General features: G+C 47.3%; 1 protein-coding gene across 1 annotated transcript; it reads left to right on the plus strand.

Moving 5' to 3' along the window:
• Positions 1-1,389: 1,389 nt before the first annotated feature.
• Positions 1,390-20,233, plus strand: LANCL1 (LanC like glutathione S-transferase 1). The gene is made up of 9 exons (XM_062002675.1): positions 1,390-1,512; positions 1,770-1,887; positions 9,604-9,811; positions 13,644-13,779; positions 14,089-14,235; positions 16,186-16,368; positions 16,777-16,953; positions 17,232-17,304; positions 18,167-20,233. The coding sequence occupies exons 1-9, from the start codon at positions 1,429-1,431 to the stop codon at positions 18,241-18,243; spliced, it is 1,203 nt and encodes a 400-aa protein (XP_061858659.1). The 5' UTR covers positions 1,390-1,428; the 3' UTR covers positions 18,244-20,233.
• The last annotated feature ends 1,310 nt before the right edge of the window (positions 20,234-21,543 follow it).

Genomic DNA, 21,543 nt, shown 5'->3' on the forward strand with positions numbered 1-21,543 from the left:
CATCATCTCCTGCAGTACATTTCTTCTATTTTCTTTGAGCTCTGATTTTACAGATTGTAACAAGGGACGGAATCATGGAGAGAAACACGGGATCCCTTATACAACATGATTGTCCCACGCATGACTGCAGCAGCCTACTGTACTCCCATGGTTGCTCTCAGTCACCACCAACAGGTAAATTCTTAGAGCAGCTGTTTTCCCTAAACCCACCCAGATGGATTCAGCTCTTACAAGGGGCACCACCACTTCACTCAGACCTCTACAAGGCACCAAGCTCAGCCTCATTTGTTTGTGCTTCCCTGAGAGACACACAGTTAAGCCTGCAGAACGAGAAGTGCTGGGGAGCCTCAAAGCTGTGCCTGTTGTGCACTTCAGCAAGCCAGACTCTAAGCAGGGATATCACAACCTGTCTTAGGCCAATGGAGTCAGGAGAAGGGTAGCTGGGCACAGTGTTACACCAGGCAAAAAGGTAGCAAGCCCTGGATTCAGAAACACAGCACACAAGGGCACTCGTGCCAAATGAACACTACCCCACAGCCACAGGTACACTGCACATAGGTGGCTGCAGAGGGGCACACCACCACAGGTGGGTGCAGGGACACCCCTAGCACCAGGGCATCCCAGCTCCACAGCTCACACCTCGCTGCCCAGGCCCTTGAGTCAAAGACACCTGCCCTACAGTCACCAGGCAGATGTGGGGGAGACACAGCAGCTCAGCAGGGGACAGGGAGGAGCAGCCTCTGTCCCTCATCCAGGCTTGGCCACAACCCAGGTAAGGAACTACTGGTGCTGGAGGGGAGCAGGACTCAACACATGCTCCTTGAACTGACTCTCTGCCACCACCTGCACCAGTGGGACACCACATCCGTGAGGCCACCAGCCCCACACAGCCACCCACATGGTGCCCATCCCACAGGTCCTCAAAATCCCCAGGGTGAGCTGCAATGGGCCTCTAAACCCCACAGGACCCCCTATACGCCACAGGCTCAGCTGCAATGGACCCCTAAACCCTACAGGGCGAGCTGCAATTGGCTCTTAAACCCCACAGGGCTCTTTAAGCCCTGAAGGGTCGATAGCTAAGGGACCTCAAATCCTACAGCGTTCTCTAAAGCCCACAGAGTCACCTTGCAAAGGACTCCTAAACCCTATGGGACTCCTTAAATGTCACAAGATCAGTAAAAGAACCATCTCCTAAACCCCACAGGGCTAGCTGCAAGGGGCTCCTAAAGCGCTCCCCCAAGCCTACAGGGCCAGCCACAAAAAGGCTCTAAACCCCACAGGACTCCCTAGAGCTCCCGGAGCCCCTTGAAGCTATAGAGCCTCGCCTGAGCGGCAGCCGGGTGAACGGGCGGAGCGGAGCGCAGGCGCCTTCCGGGGCGGAGCGGGGGCGGGCCGCAGCGGAGCAGAGCAACGGGCAGCGGCGGCACCATGATGGCGCAACGGGCTCTTCCGAACCCCTACGCGGACTACGATAAGTCCTTGGCTACCGGCTACTTCGATGCTGCCGGGAGGGTGAGTCTGGCCGGGACGAGGCGGCCGGTGCAGGAGCGGGCCCTTCCCGCTTCAGCGCGGCGGCCGTTCCCGGGAAGGGCCTGTTCCTGCCCCGGCCGGGAAGCCAAGCCTGGCAGCCGGGAGCCCAAGGGTTTCCTGCAGAGACCTGTCAGGTTAAAATACACTCAGTTCGCTAGTTGTACTCCCTCTAGCTCACCAATGCCGCATCCGCCTGCTGGTGTTTCCTTCACGTTTTGATGTCACTCTTTTCTCCACAGCTGACCCCCGAATTCACTCAGCATCTGAATAACAAAATCAGGGAGCTGCTGCAGCACATGGAGAGGGGCCTCAAGTCTGCAGACCCCCAGGACTGCACCACATACACGGGCTGGGCAGGTAGGGTGGCTGAGTGGATCGGAGGGAGCAGGAGCTCTCTTGATGTCTAGGTCAGGTTAAGACAGGTCATGAGGTTTTTTGGCTGTTTCAATGATCGCAGTAGATCCATGTCAAAAACAGTGCTGCTTTTAAGTGTCTTAAACCATTGAAAAAAACACGGGGCAGGCTTTCTTGGGACTCCTCAGTTTTGGAGCAGGTTTCAGGCTGCAGAGTGAAGACTAATGTTGCAGGGCAGGATCGGGCCTTCTCTTGATTAATAGTGCCAAACTCTGGCAACAGAGAAAGCCAGCTTGACAGCAGACATGGGAGCCTCTGAAGACTCTGGCACCAAATCTGGCCATAATGGGGATGGTGACAAGCAAAGCTGTGCTCTTTGAAGTAGGCAGATGCACAGGGTAGGTCATTTACCTGCACAGAAACCTTGCATATAGCAGTGGTGACCTTATGGGCAGAGTTATAGTTTATCTTTTCTATTTGGGATGAGTTTTATCTTAAGACATTGTCTGATTGGCAGGTTGCTCCATTCCTGTTCCCCAAGTAGTGCCCCTCCACTTAAGCAGGGCTAGTTCTGCTCCAGTACCTGCTGGAAGGAGCAGAAAGGAAAATGTGAGTATAATGAAGGATGGAAGGCTTCTTCACATTAACTCTTGTGTTCAAAGCTTCCAGGAGCTTGCCTCTTCTGTTCTGCATTTTCAACCTGGTTTTCCTTCCTTGGGAGCATGCCCTGCCTTCCTCTCACCGTTCCTACCTACTGGAGCCAGGGAGGACACACCTTTCTCTGCCGCCTCATTCTTAGCTGCTGTTGTGTGCTTTGTCAGCTTTCCTGCCATCCATGCTGTGCCAGGCTCTAGGGAGGGACCCTGACATGGCTGCAGTTAATCTCATGCTTGCTGCAAGGCTTTTTGCCACTTCTTTTTTTTTTTTTTTCCCTCAATACACTGCAACTCTAAATGGCAACTTTCTACATTATCATCTGGGTGTGGCAGGCTTGTGCTTGGATGCTGTGCAGCTTGATGCCTACAGTTTGTGTGGGAGAATGGTGTTGCTACTAAATTAACCTTGCAGCTTGATGACAGCAATGCCTGAAATGCCTGGTTTAAAAATTCTGGTAGGGTAGACGAGCACTGAGAGCACTCCAGAGCAGATCATAAGAAATGCTAGGATACCAGTATTCAATTCCAGCGTGGGAGAACATTGATTTCATCAGTTGCTGCCTGTCAGAACTCTGCTGCTGCTGCTGCCTGTGAATTCAGGCATTTTTGTTCAGTGCTGGTTCATTTCAGCTTGGGAGACAGATTCAGTCTTCCAGTGTGTGTGCCCTGCCCCTCAGATGAAAAACACTCTTTACATAAAGTTGGTCTTGAGTTATGAGGGTGCTACTTGGCATGATGGTAGAATCTGTCTCTGGCCAGGATAATGCAGGTGATAAACAGGAGGACCACTTAAGCATAACAAAGAACTTCTTTTATTGTGTGAGTGAGGGAGCCCTGGCACAGGCTGCCCAGGGAGGGTGTGGAGCCTCCTCTGGAGGTTTCAAAACTACCTGGACATGTTCCTTTGCAACCAGATCTAGGTGAACTCAGTTTAGCAGGGAGTTGGACTAGATGATGTCTAAAAAGATCCCTTCCAATCCCTACCATTCTATGATTATATGACCATTAGATCATATGATGTTAGAAGCACTCTGAAAGTCTGTGGGCAGAAGGTAAACACTTTTTCCCCAGAGACCACCCTTCCTTAGGGTAACCTTAAGGAGCTTGTTGGAAAGTGACTGTAATTGTGAAAGAGTGATCAAGAGCTCTGGCAGGATTTCAGTTCATTTTTATTTGGAAGGGAGTTTCTCAAGAAGCATTCTTCTTTTTTCCTCCCAGGGATCATTCATCATTAGACACACAACCTTCTCTCCTTGGTTAATAGGATTAGAAGAAACCCATGGACAGATTTCCTGCAGGTCACAGCCAGCGAAGTGAAGTTTGTAGATATTACACTGAGTCTTTGCCGCCCTCCCTTCTTCTCTAATCCTAGAAGATTAATTTATTCAGTGCTGGTTTCTTGAGACAGAATTAATTGGGCCAAGACATCAGCTTTTTGCTGTAATTGCTTATGTAGAAAAGGCTTGTTGAGCATCTTCTCATGTAAATCATTGCCCAGCAGTCTGAAATGAACCCGCACTCTTGTGGCTGCTAATAAGAGAGATTTGAAATCTGGCTTCTCTGAGCGCAAACTCTGCGTGAAATGTAACGTACTAGAGTGTACTACATTACACCCAGTAATGTACAGCATATGCTGGCATTTTTCTTCGGTGCCTGTTTCTTTCCCAGCACACTTGAGGGAGCCCCGTTCCCCTGGCCTGCATTTGTGCCAGGGAAGCCACAGCTTCTTGGCACATGGAATTGGAGCAGAGGGATGGAGGGACTTACATTTTTAGCTCAAAGGCAGTAAAACCACATTTTGGATCAAGATTATCCAGCTGAATGCCCTCATAACACAGTTGGATCAACTTGTTACAGTTTCATTCAGTTCCCCATAGAGATTAGAGCCCTGAGGGCAACACCTGGTTAAGTGCTTGGGTATAGACCAGCCTTGGCTGTTGTGTTTTGTCTTTTAATCAGTTTAGCTAGGTGGCTCTAAGAGCTGTTGTGGTCTTCATCTGTTTTGTTGATATCATTGTTGACTGGGGGAAGTTAAACTGCCTTAAGCTGAATCAGAAGCAGTTAAAATCTTGGCAGAAGTACAGCTGCCTCATCCATTTCCAAGTAGATTTGCATGAGGATGCCCAAGAGTGCTTACACGTGTGTTGGTATTTCTTAGGGCAAGAGGTCTTGCCCCAAAAACTGGGAGCATAGACAGTGGAAAGGGAATGGGAGGAGGCAGGCTGCAGAAGCTAGGAGTCTCCCGAGTCTAGTGCCTGATGGCCTGTTTTATCCTACCAAGACGATCTGCCACCTGAAACAGTATAGAAGGGAGAGATGCCCCTCCACATTATGGCGGTGCCTTTGAAATTTGTTTCCCATGGAAGCATTCCCTTCTCTGAGGTAATCTGAGAATTGTCCCACATCCCACAGTGCACTAGAAAAGGCAAGCTGTGGTAAAATGCACCCATGGCTCCCCAGGCAATTCATGGGTCATAGCTGTGGCTTTCAGAGCTCAAGGGCCTCTGAAACAGGTGGGGGAATCCAGTTGGCCTGTCTCACCCACAGCCTCTGGCTGGCCTGCAGGCAACTGGGGATGAGGAGCAGGGCTGAGTTACCTCTGGAAAGGACTCTTCAGAAGATGTGCCAGATGAAAGAAAAGCTATAGAAATTCTGACTTTACTAGTTCAGGAAAGCTGCGGGAAAAACACCTTTCATTCACTTCAGTGCAATATCTTAGTTTTAACCTCGGAACCCAGAGAACTTGTATCTCCCTTAGAGACTTCTGCTCAGAAAAGCAGAAGTCCTCGGATCATCCCTACAGAATATGAGGCAGTGAGACTGCATTTGATGAGAGAGAACAGAGTGCCTCGAGTCACCTACATAAACCACATTCCTGCCAAGTGCTTGGTGGGTAGTTTCTGTGAAATCTCCATTCTTGGAGAGAGTATTTGGCTGGACAAGGCTCAGAGCAATGGGATGTAAATTTGAAGTTGGCCTACTTTCAGAGGGTCAGATGAGATCACCTCCACAGATCCCTTCTAACCTAACCTGTCTATGATTCAGTGGTGGAGTAACAGGCAGTTTTGATTTCATCTGGGCAGGTTTGGGTTTTTTGGTTGGTTTGTGGTTTTGGGATGGGAAGCTTCTTTTGTCAAAAGTTTTACAAAAGCAGCTTTGTTACCCAGGTTTTAAGGCTGGAGAACCTGAGGCATCCTGAGAAATGCCCCATGTCCTACAGTGCACTAGAAGGGCAAGCTGCAAGCTGTAGTAAAATGCACCTGTGGCTCCCCAAGCAGTTCTGAACATAGGACGGTACAGCCCTCTGGAGAAGATGTCTCACTGTCCCATTTATGGCTTTGGCATCCATTTATGAGTGCACAGTAACATCCTATGCATCTGCATCAGAAAAGATGCTTATTATCCTTTGAGCTGGGCAGTAAAGCTATGCCACCCTGTCTGTAACTTCCACCCCGTGCCCGACTTGTTAAAATAACATCCGTTTTCTCACTAGAAACCATCAGGCTTCTTCACTACATGTAGAGACAGATTTTTGCTTCTTCTGTGTTAAGTTTGACATCCTGCTTTGAGAGTGCTGTCTGATGACCCTGGTCAACACAAGGTCACTTGAGCTCATTGCAAGTTTAGATGGGAGGTTTGGAACTGGTCCAAATTAGATCAAGAAATCTCTTGTGCCAACATAGTGCCGTTTGTGAAAGGACCACATTGCAGCACAGCTCCTGGTGCACAAGGAGGCCTGTTCAGAACAGTCTAATGGGCATCCCTGCTGGTGCTGTCAGCAAGGGGACTGCAGTGGAGCTCACACCAAGTAGTCCTTTTTGTCTCTTCTATCCACTCTGTTCAGCTAGAAGAGGAAGCTTTGTTTCACTACTGCTCTTCTTCCACCAGCAGAACTGTTTGCAGTGGTAGTGCCGTCCAACATAAAGGACAAGTGTAAGCTTGCAGGGAAGTTGAGGCACAGCTTTACCTCTCTTTCATTAACAGAATGCTCTCTTTCAGCCAGCTGCAGTGCTTTAGCTCTGGAGCAAGAACTTTGCTGGTGTTTCCAGCAATGTCTGCTCTTTTGAAAGCAATGGTTGCTAAACTCAGGGCCATCAGCACTGACCAATTGGTGCAGCTGATGCAAACAATTCCAGTCCCGCTATGTACATCCATGTATGTTTAAGTCTTCTCTCCTACTCAAAAGAAATCTCTAATGAAAAGCATCCCTTTTCATCTGCAACACTGCTCACACACGATGGCAAGAGGAGAGAGATGTTTTTACTGTCCTACTGAAGATGTTAAATAAATAGGCTTTGTTAGAGACATGCAGAACTTTTTGCTTCTAATTGCCTCCAGTGAGTAAGCATCTTGGGCATTAACGCTCCAGCATATTGATTTCCTGCCCACTGGAGATGCCTGTTCCAGTCATCAGAGCCCTGCTAAAGGACATGTTGTCAGCAGAACATGTGTTCACTGCAGTTCTGCACCATCCAGTGATGTCTGATGCATTCTCCATCACATGTGGCCCTGCAGCAGATCTGACACTTCAAAGAGCAAAAAACTTTAAAGTCTGCAGAAACTACAGAGAAGATCTGATAGTAACCAGGGAAGAGAATAAAGTCCTTACATCTTTGGTGACAGCAGCAGGCCACAGGCAGCCACTGCATGGCAGTTCTGCTGGAAACAATCAGGAATTTCAGAGGCCAGAAAAATAGGTCACATTTCCAACTGGGACACCAAACACAGACCTTCAGGCCGCACAGAAATGGAGCAGATTCACTGCTTACCTTGCCTCATTTGACTGATGATGCTGTGTTCATATACCACTTAAAGCATGCCAAACAAGCACCCAGTCAGTCACGAAACCCTGCCTGGTCAATTGGGATGAGGAAGGTGGTGTTGGAGAGAGTGAGGCAGAGCTGTGGAATAGCTTCTGCAGAGTAACACTGCCAGGTTCTATCAGGTGAAAACTCTCTTGCCTCTGAAATACGATGTCTACATATTGGCACACGGGTGACTGCACTTTGTATCTCTTATGTACACCTGTAAACATTGCCTCTGTGCATGGGCCTGCCCTCCTCTGCTGGCTTTCCCTACCTTGGGATCACAGATTGCAATAGAACAAGCATCAGGCTGAAGGCAGCACTACATTGTGCTCTTCTGATCAGCTTCCTTGATAAATTAGTTGAGAAAACTTGCTTTAGATCCAGTTTGTAAGTCCTTTGGTTTTAAAGAAAAAGGAAAGATGATTTGTGGAAGCAACAAATCTCTTCCATCCTTCAATGTAGGTCAGTGGTTTTTTGGAGTTTTTTCCAAAGGTGCTTGCGCCTGGGAGGAAAGGGGGTGAGAGATGTTTTAAAAGAGGAGGGGCAAAGAAGTGAGAGGAAAACAATGCTGAGACACTTCTAAGAAAGCAGTGGTCTCAGCATGGTAGTTATGTATGTAATTAGGGTGATATGATGGCAGTGGGAATAGAAGCTACTTATCAAGCAAAAAGTTGTCTATTAAAGCAGTTAAGTCAAGAGTGCAAGTTGTGCTCGGACAGCTATCAGGCCTATTAAAGTCTGGAAGCTGTGCTAGGTGCTAAATAAATCAAGGAGAGTCACTTGACATTTGCTAGCTGGAAGAGGAGGGTTCCCCATTAAAGAAGGGCTTTATATCCACATCCTTATGGACTTGAATGATGGCACCCTACATCTGAGCTCTCTCTGGAAATGCTAACACTGAACTGCTTAGAGAGAGGACAAGGTTATTAGCTTCAGCAGGAAATGGAAATTTGTCCTTAGTATACATGTGGAATTGAATTGTTTGTAGCACAAAGCTTTGGATATTACCCATGCAAAATGAAAAAATGATCTAAATTTAAAATTGTCCTTGACAGCGTGGAAAGTAATTTTGCAGCATGCTTGCCTCTCCTTCACCTTAGCACATTAAAATCTGCAGAGATTGCCTCTGTTAATTTAGGATTAAACACAGGACCTGAGTCATCTTAGAAGTGGTTATTGATGGGGGGAGAAACAAACTTTTCTCGGTGATGTAGGTCAGTAGCTTTCTTTAGTGCATGTTTAAGGATGCCTTCCAGATCAAAAGGATGGTTCAAATGTCACAGACCTTTCAGACACAGACTTAGTGAGTACTTCTCAGTCACTCACTGAAAGCTTCAACAGCTGGCTGAAGACAGGGCAGACAGGCAAAGGACAGCAATCAGTGTGACTTCTCACTAGCAGAGTTCTTTCTGTAGCTGGCCAGACTACTGAAAATCTCCAGGGAAGACCGTGCGTTCTTTCCCAGTGTTCCAGGTAGCTCTTTATGTTTCAGATAAGGGCTGATCTCATGAAAGGTGTACTGCAGAGGAGAGTCAGGCAGCCTTTTTCTTTTCTAGGAAGCATGAGTCCTTGGTGTACAGCCTTAGACCTGCTCAGCAGCAGGAGAAAATATGCAAGGAGCTGTAATAACCTTGCTTGTGCTTCCCAGTGAGAAGGAAGAGAGAAAAAAACCCCAACAGAGCCAAGTAGGATGTGTTAAGGGTACTGCTTCTCAGTGCTGATGATGTGTCACTGTTCAAAATCCAACCCAAGCTAAGTGACCCAGCCCTTTACATGCTGGCCTGGGAAAGAAGTGATTGAGGTAGTGTAGCAGCTCAGCACTCCTCTGCCACAGGTACCATGTTACTCAGTTAAAGTTTTTGGGCTTTTTTTCCTCCCTTCCACTGTTTAGCAACCGTCCTGGGTACAGTTGATAGATTTAGATGGGTTTGTCTTTTGCACCTCACTACTAAAATTGTATGTAACCTGTGTATCAGAAGCTCTGCAGCCCTCTAGGACCAGACACTGCTATTTGTCTTGACCTACAGAACACTCCGGAGCAGCACCAGGTACAAGGAGGTCACAAAGTAGGAAAAGCAGCTGTGGAAACTGCAACTATGGGTTATGCCCCTAGCTGTGCCCAAGAAGCCTGCCTAGGAGGCTTATGCCCTACGTGAGGCTGAGGGCCGGGCTTTTAGATTTGTTAAAAAAGCCAGGGCACGTAGTGGAAAGGGTAAACTTTTCTGGTGGGGCAAACCTTTGTATTCCTTTTGCAGGCATTGCCTTGCTGTATTTGCACCTGTATGATGTGTATGGAGACCCAGCCTACCTTCAGGTGGCCCATGAGTACGTGAAGAAGAGTCTGAGCTGTCTGACAAGACGATCCATCACTTTCTTGTGTGGAGATGCTGGGCCCCTGGCAGTGGCAGCTGTCGTCTACCACAAACTGCAGAACCAGAAGCAGGCAGAAGACTGCATCACCCGGTAACCCGCATGGTTATGTCTTTGATCTAATGTTGCTTTTGCTTGTAGAGCTGGTCTGGGCTTGTACCAGGTACTTTCTGCAAGCCTGAATACAGTTTGTTGCAATCTTATGTGAGAGGTAATCCAGTAAATTAGCAAGGCAGCCACAGACTCGTTCTGCTCTGGCACAGACGCGCTTGCCTGGCAGCCCTCAGGCTGAGGAGCAAGGATATTGTTCAACTGGTATTGCCATCTTAAAAATAATTTCACTAAACAGGAAGAAAACAAATGCCAAAATTAAAAGAAAAAGCCAACACAGAAAGTGAGGTTTGGGATTTTTTCAGAACCCTTAAATTTAGCTTTACAGCCACTTTGCTGAAAAGGAGAAATGTGGCAGGATTATTAGATTTATTTTGTCACTTATTTTCACTTGCTATTTGTTAGGCTGACTTTAAGATCGACAGCATCCCTTTCAGCTGCTGAATGCAGCTGGTTATGATTCATTTATTTCTATTTCCTGCCTTTCCTCAACTGTTTTCAAATGTATTTTTGTTGAGTACTTAAAAAAAAGGACAAACAAGCAGTCCTACAGTCAGATCAGCATGTGGCAGAGGAAGGGAAAAGTTAAGGAGATGCAGTTGCAAGCTTTTCTTGCTTAGGGAAAATGAGTTTTGAGAAGATGAGAAACAGCCCTGCAAAGATTTTGCATTTACATGTGGTCAGCAAAACAGCAAGGCAAAAGCCTTGACACTTGAGAACAACACTGAGTGCCCTTAAACACCCATGATGTACAATATCAATTTAAAAAGCCATGTGTAGGGAATCAGAGGTGCCTGTGTGCTTTGGACACCAAGTTTCCACTCCCTTAATAAAGAATAGCTTCTGGTTTATGTGGGTACAGTCAGTCTGAGGACAGAACTCATCTTTATTCTTGAAATAGTCTGTAATTTAGGTTTTGCCTAATACTGTGTCTGTGGTGAATCTCACTATAATTGATGTTTTTGCTAACAAAAAGGGAACTAATCTGTCAAACAAGACTGGCCAGTTGTGGTCAGCGCACAAACCCCAAATTGTGAAAAAGCCCTAGTTCATGTTTTCTTGCTGTATCTCTCCCCTCGCCAGATCTCTCCTGTTCTGCTTATAGTTTTGCAGCAGAATGGAAAGTCATTATTAATTCTGCACTGCCACCTAATGGCATAACAAAGGCAGAGCCTTGGAAAATGGTTTCTTCATACATCTGCAAGGAGGAAAAAACCATATTTTTCTTTCCTCAGAGAAACAGTTATACCGTCCTTGCTCTGCCACCAATTCCCAGGGCAGTTAACCTGACCATGTTTCCTTTAAAAAGAGAGTATTTCCTTGAGAAATAGCTCCCTTAATCAAAACCCTTAAGTGGGTTTTTAGTATGCTGTTTAGTTACAGGACAGGTGCTAAGTTATGCAGTGCAAGTGCATAGAAAGTGCACTTCTTTTACATCCATGGAGAAAGAGAGCCTCTCTCCATTTTGTCCTGTTGTCTTTTAAAGCAGCTTATCTTTACAGAGCCTGAAGAGAGAATCCATCAGCCAGGTTTTACCTGCAGTGGAAGAGACAGAAGCTTGCTTTTTCATAGCTCCTTGCTCTTGCCTGAATGAGTTCATGACCAACAAGTGTGCTTTTTATACTCTGGAGAGACTAACATTACAGGACAGCCCATTTTCCAAGAGCCTGTGAAAATCTGAGTTGTATTCAAGCAGTCCTTTTTTTCCCTGTCATCTCCCACCCATTCAAGAAGGTCAAAGATTTGCTTTTAGAGCCAATGGCATTCAAAACTCTCATCTTACTCTACAACTGCCTCGCTTTTCCTCTGTCCAGAAACTACTGCTTTTTGACAGCTGAGGTAATAGGCTGATATGTGATCAGGAGTGGCTTTTCCTTTCAAGGACCTTGATTTACCCCCTCATATCTCTTGCTGCATGCATGCCATGCAGCCCTGCCCCACGTTTCAAAAACAGACACCACTGGCAGGCTTCCTCCCCTAGTTATCCTGGCTGGGAAAGCAGCTAGAGGTAGAAGCTGTAATACATAAGGAGTAAGAATAGTAGGTCCAGCTGCTCCAGATTTCCTCACTGAACGACTTCACATCCAGACCTCAGAAAATCCCTACTGTGGGTGTTACTGCTTGTATCCACCTGCCCACTCCTTCTGTTGCACCTGACATTTCCCTGACATCTCGGAGCTGAACACTATCTGGCCAGCGTGCTGCTGGGCAGCGTCTCTGTCCAAATACTGCTTTCCTCCTTGGAAACCCTCCTTTTTATCTGCCTTCCTTGGACTTGGGGACAAGGGGACATGAGGAGGTAGCAGTGCTTTTCAACCCATGCAGCTGAGAGAGGCATCCCTGCTTACTGCTAGTCCTGTACGTAAAGTCTGTCTCTTGGGTTTAGTCTGCGAGATAACTTCCCCCACAGCAAGGCACATCTTGTACACAGGTAGTACACAGTGGTACACAGGCAGCCAGGGCCAGTCTATCACGAGATACTGCCCTCTCCTTGCTCCTTTAGTATCCCTGCTCACTTTGAGTCCAGTGCCATGGAGAAGTTTCCTGGTGTGGGGAGGCCCAGCCCAGCATCCTCTTTCTGCTCTGAAGGTACTTGGGACATTTATTTGCGTCTTCCCTTTGCAACACATTGCTCTGCTCAGGAGAAAAGGCTGCCAAGGTGCTTTTTCTGCTCCTGACACTGCTGTGACAAGGGAAACTCTACACACACAGAGCTCTCCTGGCTGGTTTCTTACCCCTCTCCCTGTTGCAGCCGCAGCAAGAAGCAGCTGAGGGAATGGCCACTTACGCTGGTATTTTAAAAGTGATGGCATTTTTCAGATGGCTGTCTCAGGGGTGAAAATAAAGCCAAACCCAGTCACATCCCTGCCTGCTGCTCTGACAAGAAAAGACATCCAGTCTCGTTGGAAGTGGGATAAGAGACAAAAGAAAAATTGCATCGAGAGTGAATTGGGCTACAAAGCCCTAGTGTGAAAAGCTGTCAGTCTGTTAGCACTACACAAATATCACTAGCTTTGCAGCCTGGTAGTAGAGAAGTTGCAAAGAAAATGTCTGACTCCAGCAGACCACTCACTCTGCGCTTGTAGACTAAATTCTGGTGCCAGCCAAGCTGTCCTCGGTGTGGGATTGCACCACAGACAGCTCACAGCACTCACACTTTGCTGAACTGTCCTCACTACTGCTAAACTCTCCCTAGGGATTTTTTACATGTGTCACAGAGGCTTGATGTTAAACAGCATTTCTAGCTGCTTCTCCTTACCTCTTACCATGATTTTTAGCTCATGGAGGCACCTCTTTCTCCACTGGCATTGTAGTCGTGGCTATTTGCAGGCATGGAGAGAGAGGGGCTTTTCTGTCAGGACTTCTGAGCGTAAGGGGTGAGATTTTTCCACATGCTATGAGCAGTAGTTTGACTTTCTGTCTTTGCTTGAGCAGCCAAATCAAACAGATACCAGATTAGTTTGAAAACAGACATTTTTGGCTGCCTTGCCAACAGCATCCCAGGGAGGTAATGGTGGGCAGTGTTTCCTTGCAGGGCTTTCTCAGAGCTGGTGCTCTAAAACACAAGCACATAGTTCAACTGCATTTTAAAGAGCCAAGCAGACTAAAGCAATGAGGCAAACAAAAAGCAGAGGGGAAGGAGGGATTCCACCCCTTGCGTAGCTGGAAGGCTGAGCCCCAGCGCCTGGCCTGGCCTCTCCCGGGGCACGGGCTGCAGGAAGGAACAAGCCATGGCTTTGAGCTGCAGTCTAGCTGCTTGGTTATGTGGCTTTGAGTGTCCTCTAATCTCCCCCATGTGAATTTTTCTTTCTAGTTTGCTCCATCTACACAAGCTTGACCCACGAGTGCCCGACGAGCTGCTGTACGGGCGCATGGGCTATCTCTATGCCCTGATATTTGTCAACAAGCACTTCGGAGAGGAAAAAATCCCTCAAAGTCACATTCAGCAGGTACTGTGGCTTCTGCTGATTTGTTAGCTGTCTTTTCCCATGCAGGTGAAAATCAATGCTAGGTGTAGAAAGCCGTGGCAACAAGAGAAACCATGTCATGGTATTCCTGCTGCTGTTTTCCAAAGGGGCGAAGCATCACATACCATGCCGCCATCCATACAGACCCATAGGGAGCACTGGATTGGTATACATTTTGCTTTGGCCTCTGCATGGGCAGAAAGACAGCTCTTTTGCTCTCTGTCAGTATAGTCACCGTGCTGTGTCCAAGACAGCACCATTTCCTTCAGCCACATCTGTTCCCATCCACAGGTCTGTGAAGCAGTTGTAGCCTCAGGAGAGAGCTTGGCCAAAAGGAGGAACTTTACAGCAAAGAGCCCACTGATGTATGAGTGGTACCAGGAGTACTATGTAGGGGCAGCCCATGGTTTGGCTGGGATTTACTACTATCTCATGCAGGTAAGAGGCACCAGACATGGGGGGGCCCCCTAAGCAACTGTTTCACCTGTCTTTGAACAAGGAGGAGCATTTGAATTGGCCCTTGGTGATGTCAAGCTGGGCAAGATCCCTTGTCATACTCCTCTGTTTGATCATGCATTCCCACTTCTCAAGGTTTTCTCAAAGTCTATGAGACTGAATTTCCCACTTCCATGGAGATCCGTAGAGAAATGTGACCCGCGTTATACTGGCAGCTTCATGTAACGGAGGCCTGAGGGTCAGCTGAGCCTGAGCTTCCCCTCTTGTGTTCATTGCTTACAAAGTATTCCCATTTGTTGGTACCTCTGTGCTTCTTGCATGGTTTTCAGGTGGCTACTTAGAGCAATCTCAGATCATTATGGAGTGAGAATCTCCGTAAGAAAAGCATGGCGAAGGAGACTGTGTTCATAGGAGGCAAGTGGGAAATGCCTTTGTTTCCAAATCAGGGCCTCTATCTAAACATGAAATAGGTGGGACTTCATTGTGATAAAGCAGTGTAGTACTTCTGTAGTCAAAGCAAGACAAGAGGCTGGGAGCTGCAGTACCCTTTTGCTTTGATGCTGTCTTTCTCGCAGTTTTGCACAACTCACTGGAGCTCTGGGAATATTCCCATCCACAGCTCTGAAATGAGGGTGATAATTCCCCTATGTGGGTCACTTTCTGTGTAAATTTCCAGTGCTTAAGCTCTTAGAAAAATAACAGCAATAAAAAACGTTGCATTTTCACAGCCTTAAGGGCACCCACTGAGCAACACCATTTTTTAAACATAGCAATGTTGATAGAAATAGGTGATATCTTTTAGGAGGCCCAACTCTTAGAGCAGCTGGAAACAAATCCACCAGGTTTCAAGTATTTGAGCTCTTCTTCAGGACCCTCTGAGTTGAAGGCCGTATACAGGATAAGCATATACAGGAGTTCCTGTGACTCAGAGAGGAAGGGCTGGTTGCTGTTTTTCAAGCAGATGGAGATTTGGCAAGAGGAGGGTGTGAGGCGATTCTTGCCTAAGAGTACAGAACAGCTAGTTGGGAGTAGGGGAGATAGCAGTGTGCTGTGAGCCTGAATTTGTACGGTCCTTGAGCTTGTTCCCAGGATGATGTTTTAAATTACTTTAAGTGTTAAGTCTCCCAGAAAATAACTGCATGTGCTTCGTGCTTCTCTGCAGTATGAAGTACAAGGAGCCTGAATCGACCAAGCATGATACATTAAAAGCCTGGGGGGAAGCAAACAAGGGAAACAGGGAGAGGAGAACATTGAACTTTTCCTCTCTAATGGTTTTACAGCACAAGCACTGCTTTTTAATGTTCAAGTTACCAACCTGGGAACAGCATGATCCTTAGATGAGAATGCTCATTGCAGTTTGCTGCAGGAAATTAGACCTGCACAGATTCTTTGTGGGGCAGTGTCACTAGAAGAGGACATTGAAGCCACTCCCTTGCTTTTGTCTGAGGTCAATGGTGAGGTCATTCCCTTGCAGTTACCCAGAAACTTCTGTGAATATGTAGCATCACAGCTGGGCTGTCCCAGCAGCTCAGAGCTGAGATGCAATAGGTGTTAGAAATCATTACTGATTTTCATCCTTAATATTGATTTTAGACAATTTATCTCTTTAACTGGATATCTGAATTATTCATCTTCAGGAAAAGCAGCAGCAGCAAGCCCTCTTCTTAAAAGGGCCCAGGAGACACTGGGACAGTCTGTTTCTGGGGATGCAAGTGTGTGAGTGGAAATAAGTCCCTGACAAAGGGCAGAACAGCCAGAGGCCAAGTGGGTATTTGTGATGTGTGAAAGCCTGGACCAAAGAAATTAGTTCATTTACAAGGAGTTAGAGAGAACATGGCTATAGTTGGTTTTGTTCCTGCCTTTCAGTCAGATCTCAGGCCTCTCATGGACAGATAGCATGCTAATTCTCCATGATTTAACACTTTCTTTTAGCCTGGTCTTGGAGTGAGCCAAGTGAAACTGCACAACACAGTCAAACCCAGCGTAGACTACGTCTGCCAGCTTAAGTTCCCATCTGGCAATTACCCTCCGTGCATTGGTGACACCAGAGACCTGCTCGTCCACTGGTGCCATGGGGCACCAGGTGTTATCTACATGCTTGTCCAGGCCTACAAGGTACCAAAAATCTTGCAGAAACCCTTTGGGAACCCCTAAATGTGGAACTTTGTCTTGGAGAAGTCTGTTGGGACTGCCACCTGCCTGAGAGCAGGAGGGCTTGTTACAATGAAATCACCCCTAAAGACCACTGACTGATACAGAAATTAGTCTTTCAAACATTATCTCTGAAAATACCCATCAGCTGTGTGGGGTGTCCTGTTGCAGGTGATTGATGGTGCCAATTAGTTGCTTGTAAAGTATTTCATCATATCAAAACCATCCTCTTTTAAAGTAGACAGCAAAGTCACAGCATTAAGACTTCAGCAGGAGAAAAACTAATTAACCCAAGCGTCCCCACTCACACAGGGATGCTCTTCGTGTGGAGGAAATTGCTTCAGCATGTGGGTACATTTCTTGTCTCTACAGGTCTTTGGGGAACAGCAGTACCTAAATGATGCTCTGCAGTGTGCAGAAGTGATATGGCAGCATGGGTTACTGAAGAAAGGCTACGGGCTGTGCCACGGGACGGCTGGCAATGCCTACGGCTTCCTAGCACTGTACAGCCTCACTCAGAACATGAAATACCTGTACAGAGCCTGCAAAGTAAGACCCTGTGTGAGAAAGGGATCATCTGCCTTTGATGTTGCTGCCTTTGCTCTTTCCTTTGCAACCCTATCTCTAGTGTGGCAGAGATGCAGCTACATCTGACCAGCTCCACCAGAATGGTCTTTCAGCAGTACAGTCACTTTCTGGCAGCCTATACAGAAGGGATATCCTGCAGAAGCCCTGCCCTGCAAGGGATAGTTTAAGGGTGAGGGTTGTGGGGTTTTTTTAAGATCTGTCTAACAAAATTTGAACACTTTTTGTTCCTCTTTTCTCAGTTTGCAGAGTGGTGTTTAAGTTATGGCCAGCATGGATGCCGGACTCCAGACACACCATTCTCTCTCTTTGAAGGTACTCTCCATCTCTAGGCTTGTGTTTTGCTCCTGAGCCAGTCCAGCACCTGGGAAAACCAAATACTCCACTGAAGTCTATACAAATCTCAGTGTAGGGGATGGAAAGGAAATTGTATTCACCCTTTCCCAGAAGCAGTCTTCCTGTAATGCAGGCTGACGTTAAAGCTGGAGCATCCTGTCCTCTTGGGCCTCCTGCACAGACTGTGCATACAGGTCTGAAAGGGGAGTCCTTCAATGGGCACAGGCCAAACCCTTTTGGCCATTTGCAGCTTAACTTCTCAGGCAGTCTCTTTTCTGTACATTTTTAAGGATTAAAGTCCTTCTTGGGCTTTCAAGTTCCATTCCAAAAGTAAGTGAGAAATGAATGGGGCTGTTTTTGTAGGCCTTATTGGCTACTATGGCACTTTGTGGCTGCTACTAACAGCTCCCACAAAATCCACCATCAGCAGGTATTGCAGAAGGAGGCAGTGCCTCGGCTAATATCAATCTCTCTGGCTTTGCTGAAGGCCTGGGAGCAAGAGCAGTGCGTCAGTGAGGCAGCAATGTCACTGGGTCCAAAGTTTAGCAAAGATACTCAGATTGCTGAATCTGTGGACAGCTAAAGCAGAAGGGAAGGTGCTGGAGGTGGGAAGACTCATCACACTTTCCCAGGTGCTTTTCAACATTTGATTAACTTCAAAATGCTTTCCTCACTGAAGTACCTAAGTTGCTTGGGAAACCTGGGTTCAGATCTTGGAAATTATTTAGGTCCTTTTGAAAACATTTTCCTTTCTTCATGACTCATTCACTGCGGGGATAATTGACAAAATGGGTGCCCAGAGGGAATCTCTGTGAAGGATGTTGTGTTTTCTTGTCCTCAGGAATGGCTGGAACAATTTACTTTCTTGCTGACCTGCTGGTGCCAACCAGGGCCAAGTTTCCAGCGTTTGAACTCTAAGTCTGAGCTTGGCGGTTTCCTGCCTGAAACCTTCAGCACCTGGAAAAGCTGCCGCCTTCCTCCAAACTCTCATTGTTCACCTAACTGAAGGCAAATGCATCCTCCTGAGGCCATGCTGAGTTCTATAACGTTTTTAGACCTCTCATTGCATTGTTTCCGTTTAAAAGACAGAACGCGGATTTTTGCAGGTGTCTCTTAAAAACACAGGGCTGCAGGTGGGAGCAGGGAGAAAATGTACAGTATTTTGTTGGCTGCAGAATTTTGCTATTTTCTGTATTCCATCTCCTGGGAAAAGGTTTTCTATTGAATGTAACTTTGGCCATTTAATTTATTTATTTTTTGTGCTGACACATAGTAGAAGAAATTTGTTTCTTCTGGAAAATGGAAGGTGTAAAACTGAGACTATTTTCCTGCAATTTGCTTTTAGGTGTTTTCTTTCTGAGCACCCAGGGAGTAGGCAGTTCAGTAACTGGGCTGCTCCACATAAAGCAAAAGTGATGGACTATGTCAGATTGCAAGTGGCACATCTGGAACTGACATGGCAAAGCCTTGTCCTGAATTTCCATCTGTCTGCTTTAAAGGCAAAGGCTATGTATAGCTCTTTTGTGTATTTTTTTCCCAGTGACAGACGTATTCCACTAGCTTTTGTGCTTATTTGCCATCTTACGCTAAAGTTTGCAGAAGTCCGTTGATCATCTAATGGAACGCTCCGGTCTGAAAGTGAGCTAGGCATGCTTGCTGGTGTGGCCTCTTCTGTTTAGCTTTGAAAGTTTATTTTGCAGCTTTTATTTAAAATCGTGTATAATTAATATTATAGACGTGAGGTGGTGCCAGGCCCACCAGCAGCAGCATGGAAAAGAAATGTATTCCACTGAGTTCTGTCAGTGTTTAACCTATTACCCAAATGTTGTTTACGTGCTTTGTTTTATAACCTTTCCTGAATTTGGATAATTTGAGTCACTTGTTTGCCTTGTTACTGCTTTTTGTAGTTCAACATGCAACCACACATCTACCCAACTGGAAAATCTGCCCTAGATTAAATAGCTCAGACCTGTCAAGCAGACCAGATACTTGCAAGGGGTAAATCTGCTTTTCTGCTCTTAGCTGATGCTATGCTCATTTGCATCAACTGGGGACCTGACCCTGTAAACCACTTTCTTAGCACTGATCATGAGCTAAAGACTGAGTGCAGTGAAAGTTACTGATGCAGTGAACCGCCTTGTGCTGTTTGAGGGCAGCTCCTCAGCCTGCACAAGAGTGGACGTGGACTTTGATCTTTTGAGGGCCCAGTTGCTAAGAGCAGGCAAGCAGCTGCAGAGCAGCACCATCAGCCTCCAAGCTAGAATGCTGCTGCACCAGCAATAGTGAAGCAGGAGGACCAAAGCAGCACACCTAACACAGCTGGCTCACCCATGCCTGAATGCAAGGCAGCTCAGTCACTGCAGCATAGGCAGACCCTCAGGAACCTCGTGGGTGGGCTGCTCCAGCAAAGAGTAAAAGCTATACCTGGAAGGCTGCATCTTTCCTCAAAGCCCAGCCACCTCCTGCCATCACATGTTTCTGATGTTCATCAAAACGCAGACTGAAGCACGGAGTAGCTCATCTGCTCTGGGCTGGGCATCCCTGTTAGAAGCCTCGAGCTCATGCAGATTCAGCAGTGGTCATCCCCTGTCATCCATGGGGCCTAAACACAGGGTGATGACTGAAAAGGAGGAAACACAGCCCTGAGAACAGGATTTGGCGAATCAGTTTGGGAGTGGGGATCCTGAAGTAATACTGTAAGCTGTCTCCCAGCCTTGCTGGTGCAGTGGCAGCTTGAGGACACTGCTCTGAGCCTGGATTTCTCCTGGGCACTGCGTCTGTAAAGGAGATGGTTCATACCGCCTGGGGTCATGCCAGTGTCAGGGTTCATACACTGATCAGGGAATTGTTAGAGCCTGGTATACAACTGCTGAGTGGAGCACTGTCTAATAAAAATGCTGAAACAAAACAGCTTTTCAAAACAGTTATTCTTACCCCGTTCTGTTACCAGGATTCACGTCATAAGAGATCAAGATATGCCACAACAGCTGCTCTTGGTGTCTCCTAAAGCCTCCTTGGCCTCCCACACCCCCCAGGTGTTTAAGAGTATTTTACATTTTATCTTGTCTCGAATCCATGGAGGCCAGTCTTGTGCTCTCCCTCAAGGCCATGGTTTTCTCCCAGGACATCCTTCTGCAGTGCTGTCTCTGACCAAGGCAGCAGCAGTCAAGACACACAGCTCATCTAATAAATCAGATTACAAACTACCACTACAGTCAATTAATGCACATTGTTTTCACTTTGAAACCACTTCAGACTAAGCTGCTGGCTGTGGCCTGGCAGAAGCCCGCTTTGTGTTAACAGGGAAAAAGCAAAGCAGAACAGCGGCAGCCTCCACTATCTCCAGCTCAGCCTCCTGCCCCAACAGGGACATTGTTCTTGTCACAGGCACAGAACTGGGTGAAGTGGAGAATTGAGGTTGCACATCCCACATGATACCACAAAAGCAGCTATGGGAGAAGCAGCCATGTGGGGGTACAAAGCAGGTGGTGAAGGGCTTCATTTGCATGAGTTATTTGCCAGACCTCGCTTCTCTCCAGCATCTCATATGGCTTCCATCGCTCTACATCACCTTTCCCCCTTCCCCTCTTCATGTGGGATTTTCTGATGGTTACACCCACAGGAGTGTGGCTGGTTCCAGTGAGACCACAAGTCCCGCTCCAGGCCAGCGAGATCTCAGCACATACAGTTCATTTGCTGCAAGAGATTTTTCATTTTAGTTTATTGTTACATTGGGAAGAACAACACGGGTTCCTCACATCTTCCTGCTCAGAACAGCTGAGCCATGTCCCTCCAGCTGTACCTGGGAAAGAAACCTCAACTGAAGGCCAGTACCCAGACCAGGAAACCTAAACCCCAAAGTTACAATTCGCAATGTTATGAAGTCTCTGAAGACAAAATCCAACAGAGCAGGAGGCAGCTGTTCTGCCCAAAATAAGCACCTAAGGAAACAGGCCTGAGCCCAGCCAGGCTTGTCCCTGGCCAGGGAGCTGGCGTGGGGCCAGCCCGTGCTGGAGCGGGCGGAGGTGGGCTGGGGCAGGGCTGCGCAGCCCCGGCAGGTGGCAATGCAGCCCGACGGCTGCGGCACCGCTGCCGCCGCGTGCAGAGAGACACCGAGCGCGGCTGAGGCGCGCGGGTAGGCCACGCCAGCCAAAACGCCCACACAGATCAGGCGGCGTGTCTACTGGGGGGGATGCCAGATGGCAGAAATCTGGAAGC

This window comes from Colius striatus, chromosome 9 (assembly GCF_028858725.1).
Source record: "Colius striatus isolate bColStr4 chromosome 9, bColStr4.1.hap1, whole genome shotgun sequence".
Classification (NCBI taxonomy): Eukaryota; Metazoa; Chordata; class Aves; order Coliiformes; family Coliidae; genus Colius; species Colius striatus.